Source organism: Emydura macquarii, unplaced genomic scaffold (genome assembly GCF_026122565.2).
Source record: "Emydura macquarii macquarii isolate MOO-44397 ecotype Brisbane River unplaced genomic scaffold, CSIRO-AGI_Emac_v2 contig_2897, whole genome shotgun sequence".
Classification (NCBI taxonomy): Eukaryota; Metazoa; Chordata; order Testudines; family Chelidae; genus Emydura; species Emydura macquarii.
The window spans coordinates 9238357-9261648 of NW_027133034.1; the positions used below are offsets into that span (position 1 = coordinate 9238357).

Below are 23292 nucleotides of genomic sequence, written 5' to 3' on the forward strand. Positions count from 1 at the left end.
GGTGCACGAGTGGAGGGGTGAGTGTGAGTGGGCGGGGGTTGCATGGCTGGACAAGTGGCTGCCTGCGCTGCAGCTAAAGGGGCAAGGGCATGGCTGGCGGGGTGAGTGGGCGGTTGCATGACTGTGGCTGCGGGAGGTGGGGGGTGACTGGAGGGGCGAGGGGGCGGCGGGCCAGCTGTTCGGCTGCGTGCGTGACACGGCCCGCCCGGCCCTCAGGCAGCGACTCCCCGCACCCACCTGGCCAGCAGGGCTCACGGCGCTGTCCCGCTGACTCCCCGCGGCTTCGGATTGTGCTTGGCGCGCGGCCCCTCCGCCGCCTCGGTCCAAGCGCCGGGGGTTATTTATGCCGGAGCAGGGTCCGGCCGGGCTGGGAGAGTCACCCCTGCCCGGCAGAGCGCGGGGCGAGAGCCCGGGCCGGGCCGGCGGCTAAGACCCGCTGCCGGGGGCGGCCAAGGCCAGCCGGGCTGGGGCTCCGCAGCAGCGCCGCAGGCAGCGTACCGAGCGGTCTCCGTGGAAACCGCCGCCCGGGCCAGGGGAGGAGCAGGCGGTCACCCAAGTCCCGGAGCGAGGGAGGGGCCGGGGCCTGCCCGCCCGGATCCTCCCTTCCGCCCACGCCCCCAGCACAATGAACCAGCCCCCAACCCTTGATCCCGGCCGGCCGCGCGCCCCGAGCACCGGCCTGCGCAACGCCGCGCCCCCCTCTCCCCGCGCACGGTCTCCGGCCGGGAGAGCAGCTAGGCTCGCTCCAGCAGCTGACCCAGCAGCTCCCGGGGCCACAGGCGCGCTCCTCCTGCGCCCGGACCCTTGCCCTGGCCCTGGGCTGAGCACAGGCCTGTGGCGGACTCCACGCTGCGCCCGGAGGGGTGAGGAGAAAGGCCGTGACATTGAGGAAACCGGTTACTCGGGTCTCTTCTGACCCCGCGGAGTCGCCACGTACAGTTCTGATCTCGGGCACTCCTTCGAAAACCAAACCACGGGGCCCTTCTTCGGTTAGTAGCTGAACACGAGAGGGGCCTGAGCTTCTTAGGGAGGGGGAAATACAACGTCCCAGCCAACGTCCAAGCCAACCAGGGACGACAGAGTAGATAGGGTGCACGGGGAAGCCCAGCAGAGGGAATAACTGGGCTGTGGTATTTTCGGTTGGCTGCTTAGATTCACGTGCAGGTCACAGTTAGCCCAGGCCTACTTCTATGAGCAAGTAAAATACTGGTGGTTTTAAGAGAAGCCAGGGCATACGGTTCTCCTGTTGGTCTGGGGCCTGAAGACTGCTGTATATGCTCTTCAAGAAGGGGTTTGTCTGCATCTGTTTCCAACAAGGACAAAATGTTGATGATTTTTTCCCCTCCCTCTCCAGGCATTTAAATTGCAATAGAGGGGAATGGTGAACACCACTACAGCCACAGCACAGAGGTTCTCTGACACCAACCTACTTGAAGTTTTAGTGGCATGGGTGGCAGCCTGTTCACAGAATCTTTTTGTGTGTCCCCACACAGCTATGGGGATCATTCAAGTAAGATGAGAAACTGTTTATTGCCCTGATAATTAGGATGCATATTAGTCATGGCACTCCACTACAAGTTGTGATAGTAATTATCATGAGTCACAGTGAAAGCTAAGTGGCACCACTACTATCAAGTTACCCAAACTGAGACTAATCCATAAGAATTTTCTAGGGGCCAAATTTTTAAAAGTATTTAGGCACCTAGTGCAGTTTTCAAAAGCACCTAACTTTCATTGAAATCAATCAGCCTTAGGTAGCTAAGCATCTAGTGGGATTTTTAAAAGTGCCTATCTGCATCTTTAGGCTCTTAAATACTTACAAAAATCTGTTCAAATTAACTCCTTCAGATAGCATGAGAAAAGTCATTGCAAAAAATAGCTGTGTTAAAAGGACTGTTAAAGTTGCAAAGTTTCCAAAGTTAGGAAATGCCAGAATCAAGGTTTCCTGTGCAATCTTAGTATCCATCCCACACATCTATGTATTATTATGACAGATTTCACCCAACATAACATAGGAAGTATGAGGCAGAGCCAGGAATAGAAATCTGGGTTGCCACGCAGTGACTTAACATAAGAGAAAATTTTTTCTCTTCGTGTATTACTCTGCCTCACTTGCAGTCCATCCTGTATGCTGAATGATGCCAGGGAGAAAAAGTTAGGGTGACAGAAGGGAGGAACAGGCTAAAAGAATAGGGACTTAAGGGAAGACTTATTGGGGGAGAGGAGAGAAGGCCGAACACGGGCCTGTAGCCTATTTATCCCCGTTCTTCTCTCGCCCTTGATATCCTTTTCCTATAGGGAGATTGACAGGTCACATGCCAGTTTCAGTTTGACCAGACCTGTGGAAAAACAATACAGACAGCACACCCCAAACACACAGATTTGGCACATGATGTCAGAAAGGCAGCATAGCTATGGATGAATTTTGTGTTTGCTATTTTAAAGACCTGGGTTCTGTTCCTAGCTCCAATAGAAATGATCTTATGCAATCTCTCAGTTCCCCCAGAAATGCAGGGAATGATACTTGTCTGCCTCCCATGGTAGGAGGACTGAAGTAGAATTATTAACGTAAATCAGTAGAAGAGCTTAGACTTGAAGATTTTTCCCAGCTCCCAGTCCTGCATACCTACCTCTAAATAATACAATATTCTGCTGTTGATTATGCTGTTTTGACTATGTCCCATCCAAGTCTTTAGTTCTGTACTATCATGCAGGAAGCCCTTTGGGGCTGAGAACATGTTCCATAGAGATGGAATGTTTAGATTTTAACAGCAAGCTTCTAATAAATTCTAGTGAATGTGTGGAAATGGTGATTTTTCAGTGGCTGATGACTTGGCCAAATCCGTGTAGTTATTCACAGGGGCAGCAAAATACATGTCTCTTGCTCCAAAACTATTTCTATGGCAAATTCCAACATTCCTGTTCCAAAGTCTGAAGGTGCTAGAACTCCTAAAAAAACAGAAATGAGTTGGGGGAGGGGGAGATTAACATTGGCAAACACACATTTTCCCCCAATCCTATTGTCGGAAACAGCTTAGCCATTTTTGCTAAATTTTAAAAAGAATCAGGCTGTGGCAGAGAGCCAGCATGGAAAATTTCAGTCCAAGTTTTTACAGTTTGCCAAAATTATAAGCAACTGAGAACAGGGCCTTATAATGGAAACTATTAGACACTATAGGCTTTGCTGTCAGCTCAGTCAATTATCAAGTGGAGTGCCCCAAGGGTTGGTGCTGGGGCCAGTTTTGTTCAACATCTTCATTAATGATCTGGAGGATGGGGTGGATTGCACCCTTAGCAAGTTTGTGGATGACACTAAGCTGGGGGGGAGTGGTAGATATGCTGGAGGGTAGGGTTAGGAATACAGAGTGATCTAGACAAATTGGAGGATTGGGCCAAAAGAAATCTGATGTGGTTCAACAAGGACAAATGCAGAGTCCTGCACTTAGGACAGAAGAATCCCATGCACTGCTACAGACTGGGGACTGACTGGTAAGCAGTTCTGCAGAAAAGGACCTCAGGGTTACAGTGGACAAGAAGCTGGATATGAGTCAACAGTGCGTCCTTGTTGCCAAGAAGGCTAACAGCATATTAGGCTGCATTAGTAGGAGCATTGCCAGCAGATTGAGGGAAATGATTATCCCTCTCTATTCAGCACTGGTGAGGCCACATTTGGAGTCCTGTGTCCAGTTTTGGGCCACCCACTACAGGAAGGATGTAGACAGATTGGAAAGAGTCCAGTGGAGGGCAATGAAAATTAATTAGGGGGCTGGGCACATGACTTATGAGGAGAGGCTGAGGGAACTAGGCTTGTTTAGTCCGCAGAAGAGATGAGTGAAGGGGGATTTGAGAACGGCTTTCAACTACCTGAAAGGGGCTCAAGGGAGGAGGGAGCTAGGCTGTTCTCAGTGGTGGCAGATGACGGAACTAGGAGCAATGATCTCAAGTTGCAGTGGGGGAGGTCTAGGCTGGATATTAGGGAAAAAAATTTCACTAGGAGAGTGGTGAAGCACTGTAATGGGTTTCCTAGGGAGGTGGTGGAGTCTCCATCCTTAGAGGTTTTTAAGGCCTGGCTTGACAAAGCCCTGGCTGGGATGATTTAGTTTGGTCCTGCTTTGAGCAGGGGGGTTGGACTAAATTACCTCCTGAGCTCCCTTCCAACCCTAATCTTCTATGATTCTATGAACGTAATATAGACTTGTGATGGACATACCTGGATTATAGAAATGGGACAAGATCCTTGAGTATGTGTGTACTTTTTGTGGTCAACTCAGTTTAGGCAATTTAAAGCAAACTCTGGGCTATTCTAAATCATGCCTCTCTCCACAGCCTCCAGGAGACGTTCTGACCGCTAAGAATGACCAACATGTAAGAACATCCCAGTCATATCTCCTTTTCATCAACCTTGTCCACTACCCAAGGGCTAGGAGGAGGAGAAGGTGACTCTACACTATTTAGAATTCCCTAACATAGGGAGAATCATCTACTGGCTGGCTGTGTGAGGTTGAAAGCAGCTTTTCACCAGCAGAGGCAATGTTGCCACATAGCAGGGAAGAATCTGTCAACAGAATAAAATAACGTTACAGAGGTCCTTCTGTCTCCAGCTGTATTATTTACCTTCCCAGTAAGAGACTGGGAGACCTACTCCAAAAGGAAAGATGAAATACAAAATAATAATAATAAAACAAAGGTTAACAAAACCTTCAGAATATCCACATTTGATTTATTTCTGTATTGATTTTTAAAACTGCCAAGCAATTAAAATAGATTTGGGATATTTTTTATCAGTTGAAACCAGAAACCCAAAAACTGATGGAAGCTTCCAGAAGTATAGCAATGACAGCTAATCAACTGAAGAACATATCATTTGAAAGATGAGATATCTACCAACTAAGCTTTAGGATTTTTGGACAGAAATATATGCAACCTAAAAAGGGTCATTATGTTGGCTCTGTATCAGTAAAAGGCTGAGGAACAAATATTATACAGGTGTAATAGGTTTCCAGGAGAAACCAGAAGAAAAGCAGTTTTAAACCCTTACTCCTCCTAAAAGACAACAACAACAAAACCAACAACCATCAGGAATTTTTACCATGGAGAAAACTCATTGACTGCTCTCAATTTATGGCTTGCTTGTTTATCTCAAAAGAGAAAATCTAATTTGGTCCCAGAACAATTTCAAATAATTATGAGTAAATCTATAAATTTCTAATTCATCCACGTTCCCAAGTCCTTTGTTACTTTAGGGGAAGACTTTCAAAATGTCTTTAATCCAGAAAGAATTCAGGACTCGAAGATTTGGAGTACATTGGTCCATGGTAAGGAGTAGACCAACCTCTGAAAGATTACTGTGAAGTGTCACTAGAGGGCAGGCTTTCACCATTCTCTTGCTTTATGAACAAATTTTGTGTGTAATTTCTTTCATCAAAGAAATGAAAGAGATGAGGGCCAAGTTCTTCAGACTGACCAAGAGAAAAGATCTAGCGTCTTTCAAGATCAGAGTTCAAATGGTAAATATTTAATAATATATGTCTGTTGAACTAAATATTTTAACTGCTAGAACTGTGACCCTGCTCCAAGTGAGAACTGGAAACTGTCCTTCAATTCAAATTCTGTGTTTGATTCCGATCTTCTTCTTTGAAATACCACCATATCTCTGCCTCCAAGTGTTTTTTCTCAAACTGTTAGGTTAGTCTCCCTAAGTAGAATTTTCTTTCTTCGTTTAATGAGTTATTCAGTGTCAATAATTACTTTTAGACATTTAGGCCAAAACTTTGCTAGCAAGATACAAACAAGAAATTTACAGACATGACTAAAGCACATATTAATTTAAATAGTCAAAAAGTATCACCCAATTGTCAGAGTGACATAACGGAAATACATCTATAAAAGAGGTCTTGTTACTTTACAATGAAAACTGATGTAGAGGTGGATGCTTTCAATTATTTTTAACTGTTTGCAATGGCTTTCCTGGCCTAGGCTAAAATGGAAAAATGGTGCTCTTTAAAATCAAGTTACTTAACAGGATATGAAACATCACTTTGCATCTAATGTAGACACAGTTTACCTACCTTAAAATCATGTTAGTTGGTCCTGGTATATTTTAGACTGTCCCTTAAGACAGGTGATCATAGTAGTTTTATTTGGGATCATTAATACATTAATTAATATATAACACCTTAATACATTGTAAAATGAAATTAGGCAAAATCACAAAACATGAGAAATGGGGCAGTCCTTTCAGCCTCAGTTATTATTCTTGGCTGCTTGTTGGGTCTCCCACCCCACCCTCCACTATTGTGTAAAGCACAATCCTAACTCACCCAAACCACATGCTCAAATTGTTCGACTGTGTAGTGGTCAGGTGGGTGCAGAGGAGTGCAGTTCCTCTCTGCTTGACTGCTGTAGACAGTTCGGATGTGTTTCTGTCAAATCTGTTCTGGCCTCCCAATTGCTGTTTAGGGCTGCTCTGCCCACTGATGCTAGCTGTATCCGATCTGCAACTACCTGACTAGGTCACAGAGCTGCCAGCTCCTGTCTGGTGCACTGCTGCCATTCCATTAAATTAGCTCCGGTCCATTGTCACCATTCCACTAGTTTGTCTTTAACTCATCACAGCTGGCTCCAAAGGGAAGCTGGAGTTCAAGACTCTGGACTCAAAGTGAGACCTCAGAATCCTCACTCTATCCTTCCACATGTATGCAGTTACACAACATAATTAACACAGCTCCTAAAAAGACAACAAAGTAATACAAAATAAAACAACCTTATGCACATTATAAAAAAGCACCACTTAAGCATATGTGAATTATATTCGGCATCAGTAGGAATCCTCTCAATTTTACCTTTTTACCTCTGGGGGAGTCAGAGAGCTTAATATACAAATTAACCTGGCAACTGGTAGGAACGCTCCCAGAATTTTCCCTTTTCATTTCGAGGGAGGCAAAAAGCCTGTATATTCCCAGCATGGCTCATATTTGTAATGTGATTTATTTCTGTGTGAAAAGTGTTATGCAAATGCTGAGTAATAGTTACTATTTCAAATTTGCAAACTTTTTATACTCCTTTTTCTCTCATTAGCCATGACTAGCTGTCACATTTAGAGAAATGTGTTTGGCTTCTGGAGTTTCTGATGATTCGTTTTGTTGATCATTCTATTCAGATGGTGAGGCCAGAGGGTCTGATGACTCTGCAATGACACATTTCTATACAGAGCAACGTAACTACCAGAAATTCATCAGTGTAAAGTAATCCAGTCATTATCAACAAGCAGGAAAGAAGCCTCAGCAGACACAAATCTCTGAAGCAGATGTTCCTAGGCTTTCTGCCAACCCGCATGAGTGCTGGATGGGCAATGTAAGTTAAACATTCTCAATTACCTAACTATATACAAATGATGCCAATTATAATCTATAAGATTGTGTTTGCTATAATTGGGAAATTTTAGAGAGTTTATAGGAATGGTGAGTACAATGTAAGTAAATGTATAGAAAATAACATTTTGTAGCCTACCAATGACACACAGGAATTGTCTGAACATATTTTACAACCCTGGTGTGACTTATTGGTTCAGTAAGAGTAGCAGAGAAAATTATTTAGAGATACAATTAATTTTAATGCAAGCAGTGTGCTTTCAAAATTGACTGTTTCAATAGAAAGGCTTTTCTTCAGAAGTGCCAAAAGAGGTTAAAAGACATTTCATTGTATATGCATTATCAAGCACTTAACCTTCCTCTGCCAGAGAGCTGCAGTGCCACAGCTGCACAAAAAAATCAGTAATATATATCCAAGGTGCTTTAAAAGGACCATTTCAAAAGACAAAGATAATTATGAGCTAAATTGGGAGGAAAATTTTAAACAAACACTGAATGATGATTGAGAATTGTTTAAGAACACTTTATTAGATAACACAAAAGGCATAATTTGACAGTCATGAAAGAAAGTTACCTCCATTAAAAATCATCCTGGTGAAGACAGGAAGAGAAAGGAGCAACAAAAATAATTTAAAAGCACTTTAAATTTAAGCACTTTAAGCTGGTAGTGTCACCTATAGTAAAGGTTGCCTGATATTTTCCATTATAAGATTCTGTTCTCAGTTACTTAGAACTTTCCCTAGCTTTAGCTGTTTGGGCTGGTATTTTCTATGCTGGGTGTCTGTCTCAGGTTGTATTTTTTGAAAAGTGTAAGAAAGTGGTTCTGCCATTTCTGAGAAAGGGATTAGGGAAAGATGTCGTACATTTAAAAAAATGTCCAATTGTTTCACTGAGAAGCTTTGATGCAAGGAATTGAAATATGTTAGATGGATCTACTTGGTGTCAGGCATGTGCCTTTTGCTGTCGCTGAAAATTCACCCAAATTTGGCCAAGTTATTAGCCATGCAAAGTCCGTTTACATATGCTCAGTAGAGGTTTGTAAGTGGCTAAATTCTCCAAAGATTTCATCTGCACTGAGAATACTCCAATCTGTGCAGCTCCTATGTGCCAACTGAACTAAGTTTGTGCCTCCCCATAGTCACTAAACATTCTCCATCCCAAGACTGCAGGGGCTGAGCAGGATTTACCGTTATTGCTGCCCCAGATTGCTATGGCCCCGGGCACCAGAACAGAGAGCAGGTGGATTCTCTCTCCTGTTTTCTAATGTACCCCCTCTTGGCACGTAGACATTATGGAGGAGAAGCAGCAATCTCCCTCACTTGAATGCAGACAAGGCGAGGGGCAGGGGGAGGAGATTGCAGGGGGCAGAGGAGAGCAAAGAGAGAGGGGGATAGGATTAGAGAGGCTTGATGGGTATAGCCATAGAGAACCTGGCAAAAACTAGGGGATGGGGAGGTTGGATAGGTGCACAGTGGGAAGGGAGCAGGGGCCAGGCTGTCGGGAGATTGCACAGACACGGAGGAGGAGGGGGCAAGAGCTGGGGTGGGGTGAATATTGGATAGGACCAGAAGCAGAGGGAGACAGGACCTGGGGCAAGGGTGAGGGTGTTGAATCGGAGCAATGGGGTAGGGGGACAGAAGATGGAGTGGAGAAGTGGATAGAAGCAGGGCAGGAGGAAGTTAGGAGACACATAGAGGGATGGATAGGAACAGAGGGAGACTAGCACATGGGGCAGAAGGGTCTATAACCACTGGAGAACACTCTCCTCCAGACCCTGAAATTGAACCCAGGCATTCCAAGTGTTAAGATTCCTCTGACATCAGGAAACAGTCATGAAACCCACTAAGAAAGTGTGTGTCTCGTTCTTTTCTGGTGTTTGGTCCACATGGAGGATAACAATCTACTTCTGCTACCAATTACTTCATTAGTTCAAGTGGCTGAAGTCAGTGCTACTGTAGTGCTTGGGAGCCCTAGTCATGGACCAGCCCTCCCCTGCCCATGCACTAAGCACTGTACAAACACAGAACATATGTGCTATTTCATCCATAAGTTATTGGACACAATAGTGTTCATTTACAATAGAAGAAAAATTACTTTCACTGCAGAAATGTCTGGGTGAAACTATAAGGCCGGTTTTATGCAAGAAATCAGATAAGATTATCATAATGGCCCCTTGTGGCTTTACAGTCTATGAATTTTCAATAGGTCACTGAGTAACTTATTTGCCAGCCTTAAAGATACGAAGTTAGTAACAACTTTTGATTAAAAACCATCATTCAAAAGCAATAATTAACTGTTTGAACTCTATTGGATTATTGAACACTGGCAGATTTTATGCATTTTTCAGAACCAAGGAAAAGCAGCTTTGTTTTTCCTTGTGTGAGATTGTCTAGGAAGATGCCAAGACCATGATTACCTCAGTACCTGGAAGTTGAATCACTTCGGCATGACAACCACTTTAACTAAACTGATATTAGTTCAATTTTTTGGAGCTTGCAAAATTTTTAGGATTTAATAATAAGCAAAAGGATTGTTGCAAGGACCTTTGCCAGATCTTACAAAAACTGACTGTAGTAAAAGCTGTTCTGAAATCATTTGTGGCCTCTATCTTCAGTAAGCATTAATAATTAATACAGAGGGTCTCAAACTGTGGTGCACAGGACACTTGGTGGTGAACTTTAGAGAACTACTGGCTTTGTGGTGCTGATTTTTTCTCCTTATTCCCAGTTGCTAAATTTCATTAAGAGAGCCAAAAATATATCACCCACCTCCCATTTATCACATTTTCTACATAGGCAATTGTAGCTGCCATTGTATTAAAAACAGGAAAAATATTTTAAGTGATTAAAGTCCCTTTTTCAACACACATTTCATATGCTAATTCTTTTTATTAATTAAAGATTCTAAATAGGGTACATGGCAATGTAATTAAGAGGTTTTTCAATTTCTTCTATTGATAGCTACCTCTGGTCATGTATAATTATACAGTCCCTCATGGAACACAATCAATAAAGTTAATTATTTTCCAAAGAAAGAAATGCACCTCCTCTCACCTCAAACAATGATCTATTTAAACCCATCAGAGCGACATAAGATTGAACATCAAGTACACAGTCTCTAGCCAATGGGACACAATGCCAAAGTTTTCATGGGCCATAGTTTACTTCCTCTCAGCATTGTGTTACCTGCTATCTCTGTACAGCAGTAAGCCTGATAACCATAAAAGAAATTCTCTAAATAGAAATTGAAAGTGAGAGAAAGGTAAAGTGAGAGAGATCAGAATGCCACAAATATGCAGTATCTCCGATTCATGTTTTATTTCAGATTATTTTAATTAACCCATAAATTGTGGACAGTGTTTTCATCCCTTCTCCCTTTTTTTCCTCCCGAGTGAAAGCAGATTCCTTGTTCCCCTTTATTATGATGCAGTAGTATTGACGTGATTATGACAAACTGACTGTATATTATAAAAAAGACTTGTTAAAAATTACACCATAGTTTTAAATTCAGGTCATTCTATGTTTTTAAGCATGACTTGACAGGGACAGAGAGCATCTTAAATCTCCAGAAGGGCACTGCTCAGCATTTAGGACAGATTGTGGCCCCTTACAATGGTGTACGATGGAATAATCCCACTGACTTCATCTGGCCAAGGTGATTGCCATTAAACTATCTTGAAAAAAATCAAACACAAAGGAGCCTGCTTCAAAGGCTCAGAAGGGGTTCCTATAAGGATCTGCAGGAGGAGGGTTAGATCTCACTGAGAAATAAACTAGACCAGTCACTGGACTTTGTAGAGGTAAGGAATAAAAAACTTTAAAATAAAAAACAAGAATGTGGACCATTGTCTCTGCTCTCAAGAGGGCCTTTAAGAACTGCAATGACTGAGGTATGTACATGGAGATCACTCAGAGACCTTTCTTGAAAGCTGACATGAGAAAAAGCAAAGTAGGCTAGTCCAAATAGGACAGGCACTGATGTTCCTGGAATCACACAAAGCTGATGAGATCCTCCAAACCCTACAGCAGTTTCCCATACTTTTGAAATTAGAAACCCACTTTAGGAAAATAATACTAGTCCTACCATGTGTCATTAAAGGTCTGCACCTCTTAATTTATATAGATTTTGTGCTGTCCTCCCCCAGCTAGTCCTTTGCACACATTCATTTTGGGACATGGTAGTTTAGAACTTCATAATAAAATACTTTCTCTCCTTCTTGCTTTGATGAGCAGTGGAATAGAAAACAATGTTGAAATTTAAAGTATTCTCATTGGCATCTGTCTTAGTACCCATTGTAAGGAATGGGGCAATTCACAACTCAGTGCTATTGTTTGACTCTCTGCAAGCTTAGGCAGATGTCTGCACTAGTTACCTTTGCATTGTGTTTTGAAGGTTCTTTGCAACCTTAACAGCTAGAGACTTTTACTTTTTTTTTTTTTTTTAATGAAAGCTCAGAATCTGGACAACATGTGAGAGCTCTGCCTATAAACCTCCCAAGTAGTCCTTCATGGCCACAACAATGTGACACACATTTAGACAAACACTGCTATTGTCTAATTATAACAGTGAAGGACAACAATTATTACTGAGCTTAACTACAACCTATTTCTTCAAATGTAACCGGCACATGAAATTTCAATGACTTTGAACATCTACAAAATCAGTTATTCCATATTAAGATCATTTTAGTCTAAGAAAGGACTGACAACAAATATTAAATTTCTGCAAGTGCCCACTTTTAATTATGCAACAAACTAATATATATATTTATTTGTTAACTTCCAGAAAATTCAGTCAGCATTCAGCATAAAAGCAATAATTTTGGGGAAGATACATGATTCTTCATACATTACAAAGGAGTTGAGTCCCTGCTTTTAAGAGCATAATCAATGCTACCTTAACTATGGAGTCACAACTAGCATTTCTATAACTGGGTATGTAGTGGCTTTCAGTAAAGAATACAAATATACATATGCACAGATACAGTATAAATCAACCAAACGTTATTAGGTTTGGTGTGCAGATGCTGGGTGTTGTATGTGCCTGTGATATAAGAAGGTCAAACTAAATGATCTGGTGTTCCCTTCTGGCCTTAAACTCTTCGACTTTGACTCTTTGAATTTCCACAAGTGCACCATGAAGTCCAAACGAAATATGAAAATGTTTTACATCAAATATCTTCTTTTAAAGACAGACACATACTTACTGTATCCAACAGTTAATAAAACATATATAGAAAACATCAACTTGTAACAGTCCCACAAAGACTGTTCAGTTTCATAGGACAACATAGTCCAAGAAAAGAATGTTGTAAAAAAATATATTTTGTTTGTACAGAATTAATATGAATTTAGGTTGACATCCAACATAAGTAACATTCCTTTATCATAAGAAATGCCATCATTGCAGAGTGCTTTTTTTCCCCAGTATATTTTTATTAGGGATTCCTGCCATCATATCAACATACAAAACAATCAGGATGTTGACATAGAAATGTGAAATTCACTATACAAAGATAAGGCTTGAGTTACAGATACATTGCCCCCCCCCCCCCCCCAGTCTTTTGTATTTTAATGAAATAAACCCATTTTCAATTCTTTCCAGAATAGCGTTTATAAATATTAGACAAACCACAAAATAGATTTCAAGTACATAACATTTTACGATATATCTAACCACAGACAAATACACAATACTGTACCTACAAATTTTTTCATAGTCCACCTCTCATCTTCAGAACTAAATACAAGATTGTTTCTCTATGTGTGTGGATATGTATATGCCATACTGTATCTATGTTTGTGTATTACACACTAGATGTGTATATTATACAATCCCGGCCCTTTAAATTTCCAAGTCTTATGTCGTAAAATGGTACATTATAGGAACTCTATGTTTCTTAGTGGAATTCACCTTATAGACCAGAAATTCTCCTGAATGGTGGGAGGAACTTTAAAAGGCCAAGGTGGCATACACATACAGTAAAATACACACACACACTCTCTCCTTTGAATTTTATACTACATATCTCCTTATTGCACTATCAATTCTCTGAGGTAATCTTCTCCTCATGCAATTTAACCATTTTCTGACAGAGTTAAATCAAACAAAACAAATGCTCCTATTTGTGGAGCTCTATGACTTTACATAGACAAAACTACACTTTAGAACTTAGGACCTAACTTTTTATAATTAAAGGACTTAATAAATAGGATCCAGCATGGAACCTAGTTCATGGAACCTAGTCCCTGTATCCTCCTAACAGGCTGCTAGCTTTCATAACCATCACCACAATAAGCCCTCTGCTGACATATTTGTTTAGGAAACCATTGGTAGGAATAATGTCCTTTTAGGGGCAAATGTCTACTTTAGTTCACTGTCAAAAGCTCTATTAGGCTGGATGACTCTTGTCTAAGGGAAACGGATTGTTTACCTGGAAGTTACACACGATGAAATAAAACAACTAATCAATAGTAATTCTCATTGAACCAAGTTGGTGATGAAAGAGAGTGAGAGGAGGGGAGACTAAATGGTTCTGTGTAGTCTTTGTTCTTTGGGAAATGGGGAAACAACCCAAATGGTTACAACGGAGAAGAGTAATTCCTAAGAACTGTGATTGTTTTATCCTTTAAGAGGTGTTAAAAAGAAAAGGAGAAAACAAATTCCTCTGTGGGAAATTTGAATTTTCAAACTGATCATTTGCAAAAGTTTAGAGAAACAAAGAGTTAGCATTCATCCATCAAGCATAAATGATTCTAAGGTGTATGAATTACAGGTACTTTAACAATATGCACATACAATATGACAAAGAGAGACTCAAACATATCTCTGATTTTAAAAAATCTCTTTATAAAGGAGACAGACATTATGGGGTGAAGTAGCAGTCCATACAAAAGCAAACCTTCCACTGGCTTTAATGGGAGTTTTATCTGTGTTAAGACTGAGGGATCAGGCTCAGTGCTTTTGGTTTAACAAACAAAACAATCCTCTATGATGATGCTCCAGTTTACAAAATAAATTTTCATTTTTGTTTAGCATTTGGATTGGACGGGGGGTGTCTACTGATTTTTCTCAGTGATCATGAGATTTTATGTATATTCTCTAAACATACATGGTAAGACAATCAGCATGCACAGGAAATAATGACACATTAAATGATGATTCTCTGGAATATGTTTCAAAGAAGAGTAACAAAAGAATAAAGAACCAAGATATTTCTCAAAAATATTTTGTCCTTTTATTGTGATTCAGTAGAATATCTGCATGTCAACTGTACAGTCTAATGCCTTGATTGTTAAAGTACTGTATACTTTTTATTCTCTAGCCATTTTTTAAAAGTAGGTTACTCATCTACCAATATAGCTAGGCATTTTTGCTAATTACTCTCTCTTCATCTTTCCATGTTATGTACAATAATCTACATTTAGTCCAAAGATCCATCACCCTCTGACAAAACTTACTTATACTGTCTTGTAAAGACTTTCTAATAGCACTGATTGAAGTGTAAGATGACAGGACACAGATGAATGTGGATTGTCATTTTCTCAATGATATTCACCTCCTTTAGCTTTAGAATGGTGCCATTAAAAATTACTTGAGGATTCTGTGTCATTTCATCTCTCCTCACCAGCCCCCCCTGCACTTGAATGAACTTTCTGTATGTTCCCCAAACTGTAGGCTATCTTTTATAGAGTTATAATAAACTCAGTGTCCTGTCAAAATATTTTTAAAAGAAATCATTGCTAAAACATTAAAAAATCCTCCTACATGCCCTTGTGCATTAATCTTACCAATCTGTACACTTAAATAACTTCAGAAGTCATCTTTTGCTAAAAATTTACCAAAATATTTTAAACACATACAAATGTTAAAAAAAAAAGAAAAAGAAAAGAAAACCAACCAAAAAAAACCCCTAAAACAACCCCAATAAACAAAAACCCAGCATAAACATTGTTTGTATAGGCATTGGTTAAAAAAGATTGTTACACCACTAAGGAGTATATTCAAAAACATTTTCCTCTCGATTTTACTATCACTGAGATTCAGAATGTCATGGCTTGTAATGTTACAAATAATGAATCCTAGAAATACCTAGTCTTGTCTGATACAATAGATGAGCAGGAAGTCAACAATGCAATAAAAATAAGACCTCTTTTTGGTTATTTAAAGGCCACCGTATAAAGCCTATAACTAAAGCAACTGTTTAAGTATGAAAAGCAAATGTTAGCTTTTGAACAGTCTGTAAAGGATTAAAAGTGAAGACAGCTTCCTGCTGATGGTCTAATGAGCATTATGAGAAACTAGTACTAACTGAAATTTTGAATATAGCCCTTAGTTGTATCATGTTTCTTTAACATTTTAACATTTAAGAGCTTCCCAGCATGTCACGAATGAAGTTTATTTTGCAAGCCACCCACTGCCTAAGAGGACAGTAATATTCAGTATGAAACTGCTGAAACTCTGGCGTCTGACGGATTTCATGAAGAAAGGAGATATCAAGGTCCGACTCCAAGAGGACAAGGAGAAGTGGGAACACAAACAGCAGCAGTCCAAGGCCTACAAAAAGAAGTCTGGAGAAACTCTTCACAAAAGCATTTACCTGTATATTGCCCATTAGAAAGTCATAACTGCACCTAAGTGCTCTGCGGGCTTCTTTCAGCTCCTCTTCCTCAGCAACCAAAAATGCATTTTCATCCACTTCCAGTTCCTCAAATGAATCTGTATCTTCTCTCTCATTCTCTGCTCTTGATGGGGTCTCAAAGAGCATGTCAATCTCACCATCATCAACTGGGGTGGGCAGCAGGCTGGCACTTGGGTTGTACACCAGTTCTGAGATGGTTAAAGGTTCCTCTTTGATCTTCTCTTCCTCTTCAGTAGTGAAATCTACACTCTCCCCAGCATCCTTAGCAGGGGAACTGGATATCGTAGGTACAGAGATTTCATCATCCTTAGGTAGCTGGATACCTAGAGAAGAAAGATAAAAAAGGACTCCGTTTATGATGTCAAAGACAAATTCATCCTTTCAGTAGGATCTTGTATAAGAGACAGTTCAAATGAACTTTCAGAGCACAGTGGTGGAAGGACGATTCCACAATCACTTGCTTATAATTTGATTACTGAAATCAGTAAAGTGTTAGTACTGTATGGTTGTAGCTATCATAGATTAAATAGTACATTCCCTTTAAAATTCCACCTATTCTCCCCAAGAGGAGTGTCTTTTACAGGAACTCAATCCTCTGAAATTTGAGACTTGATTGTCTTTTTATCTTAGCATACATAAATTAAGACCATTAATATTTGTGGTTAACTGCAGCACATGAAAGCGAAGGGGGTCATTTTCTACTAGCAGGTAGACTTCCAGTAATCCAGCTCCTGATTTTACTATATAAACAGGTGTTACTAAGGTGCAGTTAGAAAAATGTAGCTCCACCCTTCATTTGAAATGAGGATAAGGAAGTGATAAGGTAACACCTAGAGGTTGCGAAATGTAATCACTACCATTCACCCACAGATGTTATGACATCAAGACAGGTTATCATGATACATTTTTGTCAAGGGGAGGTCATGTGAAAAAGGAAGAGGGTTAACACAATACACGGTAGGAGATATGGATAGAATATTTCTCTCCCATGTCTGTCTCCTTCCTTCCCCATCCCTCACTCACCTACACTTGCCCCTTGCCCTACATTAGCTATCTTCCAGTCATCTGGTACAGATGCTGATTTAAGCAATAAGTTACACACCACAGTTAGTAGTTCTCCAGTTTCATATTTGAGTTCATCTAAAACTCTTGGGTGAATATCATCTGGTCCTGGTGACTTGTTACTGTTTAATTTCCAATTTGTTCCAAAAGCACTTCTTCTACCTCAATCTAGGACAGTTTCTCAGATTTGTCACATAAAAAGAATGGCTTAGGTGTAGGCATCTCCCTCATATCCTCTGCAGTGAAGATGGATGCAAAGAATTCCTTTTAGTTTCTCTGCAATGGCTTTGTCTTCTTGAGTGATCCTTTAGAAGACAATCACCCCTCTGATTGTTTGGCAGGCTTCCTGCTTCTGATACTTAAAACTTTTTTTGCTGTTAGTTTTTGTGTCTTTTGCTAGTTGCTCTTCAAATTCTTTTTTGGCTTGCCTAATTATACTTTTACACTTCACTTGCCAGAGTTTATGCTCCTTTCTATTTTCCTCACTAGGATTTCACTTCCAATTTTTAAAGGATGACTTTTGTCTTCTGATCACCTCTTTTACTCTTTTTTAGCCATGGTGGCATTTTTTTGCTCCTCTGTAGTGTTGTTTTTTTTTTTAAATTTTGGGTATACATTTAGTTTGAGACTCTATTATGGTGTTCTTAAATAGTTTCCATGCAGTTTGTGGGCATTTCACTTTTGTGAGCATTCCTTTTAATTTCTGTTTAACTAGCTTCCTCATGTTTGTGTAGTTTCCCTTTTTGAAGTTAAATGCTACTATAGTGCGTTTGTCTGGTATTTTCCCTCCTACAAGGATGTTAAATTTAACTACATTATGGTCACTTTTCCTGAGCCGTTTAGCTATATTCACCTGTTGGACAAGATCCTGTGCTTCACTTAGGACTAAATTAAGAATTGCGTCTCCCTTTTCGGGTTCCAAGACTAGCTGCTCCAAGAAGCAATCATTAGTGGGATCTAGACATTTTATCTCTGCATCCCGTCCTGAGGTGACATGTACCCAAGTCAACATGGGAACAGTTGAAATCTCCCATTACTATTGGGTTTTCTGTTTGTGTAGTCCCTCTAATCTCCCTGAGCATTTCACTGTCACCATCCTGGTCATAAATACTTATATAGTCATTGGGCAAGAGAGAGCATGATTCCCCCATGCATGTTACACAGCTGAACACGTATCGTTCCCTGGTTTGTAAATTGCTCTGGGGCTTAGGTGGAGAGGTGTCCAGATGGTCTAGAGTGAGGTGGCAGTGCACATGCCCTGACACAGGAACGTAGTCACCTATAAGGTTCAGTGGGAGTTTTGTGCTTTGCAGTTGTCCTGAAACTGGGACTTAGATGCCTAAAACGGGAACTTAGACACCTAACTCCTTTTGTGCATCCAGGCCTCAGTGCTTTATAAATGATTAATGAAGCCTCACAACCACCATGGGAGGTACACAGATGTATCCATCTACGGAGGGCAAAACCAACACAAAGATTAAGCGACTTGCCCAAAGTAACCCTGGAAGCTCGTATCAGAGTTGTAATTAGAACCTAGATCAGTTGACACCCAGTTCTTTGCTTAAAGCAAAAAGCCTACCAATAGAAACAATGGGCCTAAATCACCATTGCAGTTTTAATAAGATACACAGATGTAAAATTAGAGTAATACTGTGGAGGATCACAGCCAGATGCTACAGACACAAGAGGTATAAAATAATAAGATGCATGGCCATTAATTACTGGATAATAAGAAATAAAATGAAAGCTGTTTCCAGTGCCACTTGTACTAGACTTGCAAAGTTAAACAAATGGGTTGATCAATGCAGAGCTCTGTAAAGGACAACAGATACAACATGAGCCTTGTAATTGGTTTTTGACTATCTCAGCCCAGAATTCCTTATGTTGGTATAATTCTGTAGCAACCTTGTGTAGTCTGTGTTTCTTATTCCACAAAATTTTACATTGCAACCTCCTTGTCTTACTTTTTTCTGTGAGTTTCTTCTTCTCTTTTTTATATCTTGTGACCACCACTCAGTTCAGTGCAGGATCTACGTATTAAGGGGTTCTTCAAAGAATATTTCTAATATCCTGAATGTCAAGGCCAAAAATGTCAAACTTTCTTGCCTAAAGAAAGACCATTTAACTCCATATTTAGGTACCTGATGAAGTGACCTGATTTTCAGAGGTGCTGGACTTCCACTTAATCCAATGGAAGCAAAAAGTGAATCAGGACACTTATTTAGATGAGTAAAAATAGATTTAGGGGCCTAATTTTAGGCATCCAAGTTTGAACATCTTGGCCCTATGCCCTTTTCTACCTGTTTAGGCACAGGGTTACTAATACCTTTCTTAACATATTTGCTTCCACCCAAGGGACAACTGCAATTGCTCCAAAGCAAGGTCATCCTCATTTGTGTCCCTGAGCCATCTCCCTCTTCACATGGTGAATTCCAGTGTGTGTAATATGTATAGTGAACACAGACAAGAAAGGTCATATAAGTATGATTAACATTGTTCTCATCTCAGGCACCTGGCAAACTTCATTTGACTTGCTGCTAACATACAGGAAGAAGGCAGTGGCGTATATTCCTTCAGCTCATGATTTTATGAAGGGGTACTGTGAAGAGTTAAGAAATAAAAATGCAGTGGCAGCTCCGAGTTACACAGCACTATTATTAAGGCGGTCAACTCAAGATATCCAGTGTCATTCTCTAATATGGTACTTAAAATGTTATACATTATCCTCAACTTCAGCAAAGGAAAAAAGGAAAACATTTGCATGTTGGCAGTGGACGGATTTTTAGGAATGTCAAACAGGAATTCTGAATCAAACAGCTACAGCATAATCCAGTGTCGCATGTCATGAGTAAATGTACTATATTGAGTTTACACCATAAATATAAGTTTCAGCAGTTATCACCTGTAAATGTGGGATTGTGCTTAGAAAAGCTATCTTATAAACATGATGTCAGTGTATCAAATATCCTTAGTTTGCAAGTCAAAAAGGGGATCTACTTTCCACCACCTTGTATATCATGTTGTCCTTTATAGTGGTGTAAAAGCCTACCAAGTCAGAATGGTAGTGTTTTACATCCGCATGGCACAGGTGTAAATTGCTACTGGAGCTGTATGGCAATGACGAAAATCAGCCAGAGTTTCTAACTGCAAATGCTGCAAGGTTCATCTGAAAAATAAAAAAACTAAATCTATTTTCTTCTTTCCTTCATATGGAAGCTTGCATTGTCCACTTATTTGAAGTTAAATTTCCAGTCCTACTAAAGTATACTAGTATACATTTTGGGGCCTGTTATATTTTGATAGAGTCATGTCATGACATGGTGTCGTATCATGCCACTATGGCAGAACATGATTCAAAATGTTGAGTTTTATATAATGACATGAGAACACAGTCAAGATACAGCAATGATATTATGCCAAAACAAATTTTCAAGCAGAATTTACATTATCTTAGAAGTTGGCCCCTTTGTTAGTGTTTCAAGAGCATTTGAATTGAAGGTTAATTAAAATAAGCCCATGTTAAAAGAAAATTCCTAAAACTTTGAGGTCCTCCTGAAAGAAAGAGGAAAAAATATCAAAAGTAATCTTGGAGCCAATTTTATTTAATTTAATCTGTGACACACCTGGAAATCTTTTGCACTTACTTGTGTATGAAAAATGATTACTAACCTTTTGTAACTGTTGTTCTTTGAGATGTGTTGCTCATGTCCATTCTATGCTAGGTGTGTGTGCGCCTATGTGCATGGCTACCAAAGATTTTTGCGTTACCAGTATCCACAGGGCCAGCTTTCGCGCCCTCTAAGGCAAAAATCTCCAGTAGCCATGCACATGGGCTTGCACACACCTAGCATGGAATCAACATAAGCAAGCATTCCTCAAAGAAGAATCTATTTTGTCTTCAACCCTATTCAATCAGGGAGGTACATTATTAAATAAGTTTTCTGGGAGGTTTTACAGTCCACTGCTTTTTCAATACTAGTTAAGATATTTTACTGTTAGTTCTTGGACTAAAAAAAAGAATTTCTGAGTTGAATATTAAATTACATTCTGAGAGCATTGCTTCACTTATTCATTCTTTGTCTGTTTTACAGGAACTTATATTCCATAGATAAAGATCCTTCAATACATGTTATCGGCATCAGATAATTTCAAAATGAATCTTTCATCTGCTATATAGGTTTGCAGCATTTTGGGAGCAATTGTACTAGTTTTATAGAATAAAATCTTGCTGTACAAGCCAGGACCCAATCTATTCCTTCAGCTGTGTACTCTACACTCCAAAACAGGTTGGGATGGCTCTAAACTTCATTTCCACAACTGCAGTTTAGAACATGAACAGTTCCATAAGAGGCAACCAAGCACTGCAGCAGTAGTACACTGTGCACCAGGACTGATCTAGTCCCCTGACATAACTTTCACCAGCTCTTAATAGCCCAAAACCATCAGCTGAAGATTAGTAGAGGCTAGAGGAGCCCCAGCTCCTTTATATTTCCAGCAAATATAGATTCTTTACAGTGGCCCAGAAAAAAGTAGTACACCTTAGCAAAAATTCTGCTATAGGTGACTGTCTAATATTGCACAGGTTTATATACTAAGTGAAAAAAATTGAGGGTGAGTGGCTTGTTTGTTTTTGCCTGTAGTATAAAATTACATGAGGAGGAATTTTAGTGCTGACAATATGCTCAAGAGTAAAACTAAACAATCAGGCAGAAATTTCAAAATGACAAGTAAAACAATCAAAACTGAAATAAGACAGGTTCTCCCTCCCTCTCCTTTCTTCATCCTGAAGTTTTTATCTAGGAAGGGAAAGCAAGAGAGAACTCCTTTGCACTAATAATGTAAGCACAAGGAAGTATCAGCTACAAGTAACAACATCTACGCTATACTGACTAACGTAGAAATACCATGCATTTGCCTGTGGTTATGTTCAGTAAGAATGAAATTCACCTGTGCAAGCCTATCACACCACTTAAGCCTCAGAGCAATACTGTGCTGAGATAATGAATAGAATTTCTGTTATGTTGAATTCCTTTTAATTGCTTGTATTCAGAGAGAAATCAGCACAGGATCAGAGAGATGTAACACAGGGAGTGTCTTTACTGAACTAACATTAAAACCAGCCAGGACTGGCTGAACTATCCCCTAATTGTCTAACTTCATTGCTATGGCAACCTAGGCAATTAGGCAAGACACAAAATACACAACAATTACCATGCAGCAGGGGCCTTCACAATCCTGGGTGGCAGAGGGGTGGTTTGCCTGGCATAGTGAAGAGTGACAGTATGTGATCTGGGCAATAAGGGGAAGTAGGATTCATGATTACTGGGATCCCTTAATTCAAACTTCCCTTGCAAATAGAGTAGAATAACAACTGCATGGGACCACCATCAGGCTCCTGTGTTGTGGTCTCAGGGTTGAAAAGAGTGGATTTCATCTCAAGCCTGCATAAATTTTGTGCACATAAACCCCAAATACTCTAGCTTTATGCAAGTGAAATGAATTTCAGTCTGAGTAAGAGCTCAGTTCATATCTACCTCACATAACCAGCCAGCTGCCTGCAGTCCTCCTGGTAATTCCAACTTGTTTTAGTTGTATTGCGACTGTAAAGCTAACTAAAATACCATTGCAGTTGCCAACTCTCACAATATCTTTTTGAGTGCTGTGATTGTGCAATATTAAAACTAGTGTCTCATCAGAAGTGCCCGGCAGGTCAGGATTTCTGCCTGAACTGTAACTCAGGCTGCAGTTCTCATTGCCGCCACCAGAGGCTGCTGCAGACTTTGGATTGCAGATGCCATGAACACAGGCTGCTGCTTTGCTTTCAGTGTCCTGCAGAGACACCCCTTTGCCCCATTGATGGTGCTGTCTGTGCCCATGAGGCAACCAAAGAAGCAGGGAGTTGTCTCTGGGTCAGCAGAGGCAGCTCTCGCCCATCCTTCCCCTCTATCCAGCATTAAGTGGGGCAAGGTAAGCAAAGCAGAGCAAGCTGTAGGAAAGGGTTTCCCAGGAGAATGTTTCTCCCCTACCTCCAGAGGTCCGGCTCCTGCCTTGCTGCCCTGTCCCAGAATTGGGCATAGGCTGTGAGGAACATGGCCAGGGAGGGAGAGCTGGGCAGGAGAGCCAAGGGCAGCGTCCTAGAGGAGGTACATAGCAGGGGACGTTGTGCGCGCTGGGCAGGGCCAGCATGCAGGGAGTTGGGATGACTGCAGCAAGAGGCTG

The 23292-nt window shown here is 40.6% G+C and overlaps 1 protein-coding gene and 1 long non-coding RNA gene across 5 annotated transcripts in view; one reads left to right on the forward strand and one right to left on the reverse strand.

Moving 5' to 3' along the window:
• Window positions 1-199: 199 nt before the first annotated feature.
• Window positions 200-21407, forward strand: LOC137167237 (uncharacterized). 2 transcript variants are annotated; one of them, XR_010924063.1, is made up of 4 exons: window positions 200-989; window positions 4327-5507; window positions 7160-7353; window positions 21165-21407. It is a non-coding gene; the product is annotated as an uncharacterized lncRNA (long non-coding RNA). The 2 variants fall into 2 exon arrangements; XR_010924064.1 differs by lacking the exon at window positions 200-989 and adding an exon at window positions 1366-1510.
• FRMD3 (FERM domain containing 3) overlaps window positions 14583-23292 on the reverse strand; it is a 211816-nt gene continuing 203106 nt past the window's right edge. For all 3 annotated transcript variants that reach the window (XM_067569315.1, XM_067569316.1, XM_067569317.1), the window contains one exon: window positions 14583-16334. In XM_067569315.1, coding sequence (XP_067425416.1) covers window positions 15736-16334 — 599 coding nt within the window. In that variant the 3' untranslated portion in view covers window positions 14583-15735. The remainder of the gene's footprint in view (window positions 16335-23292) is intronic.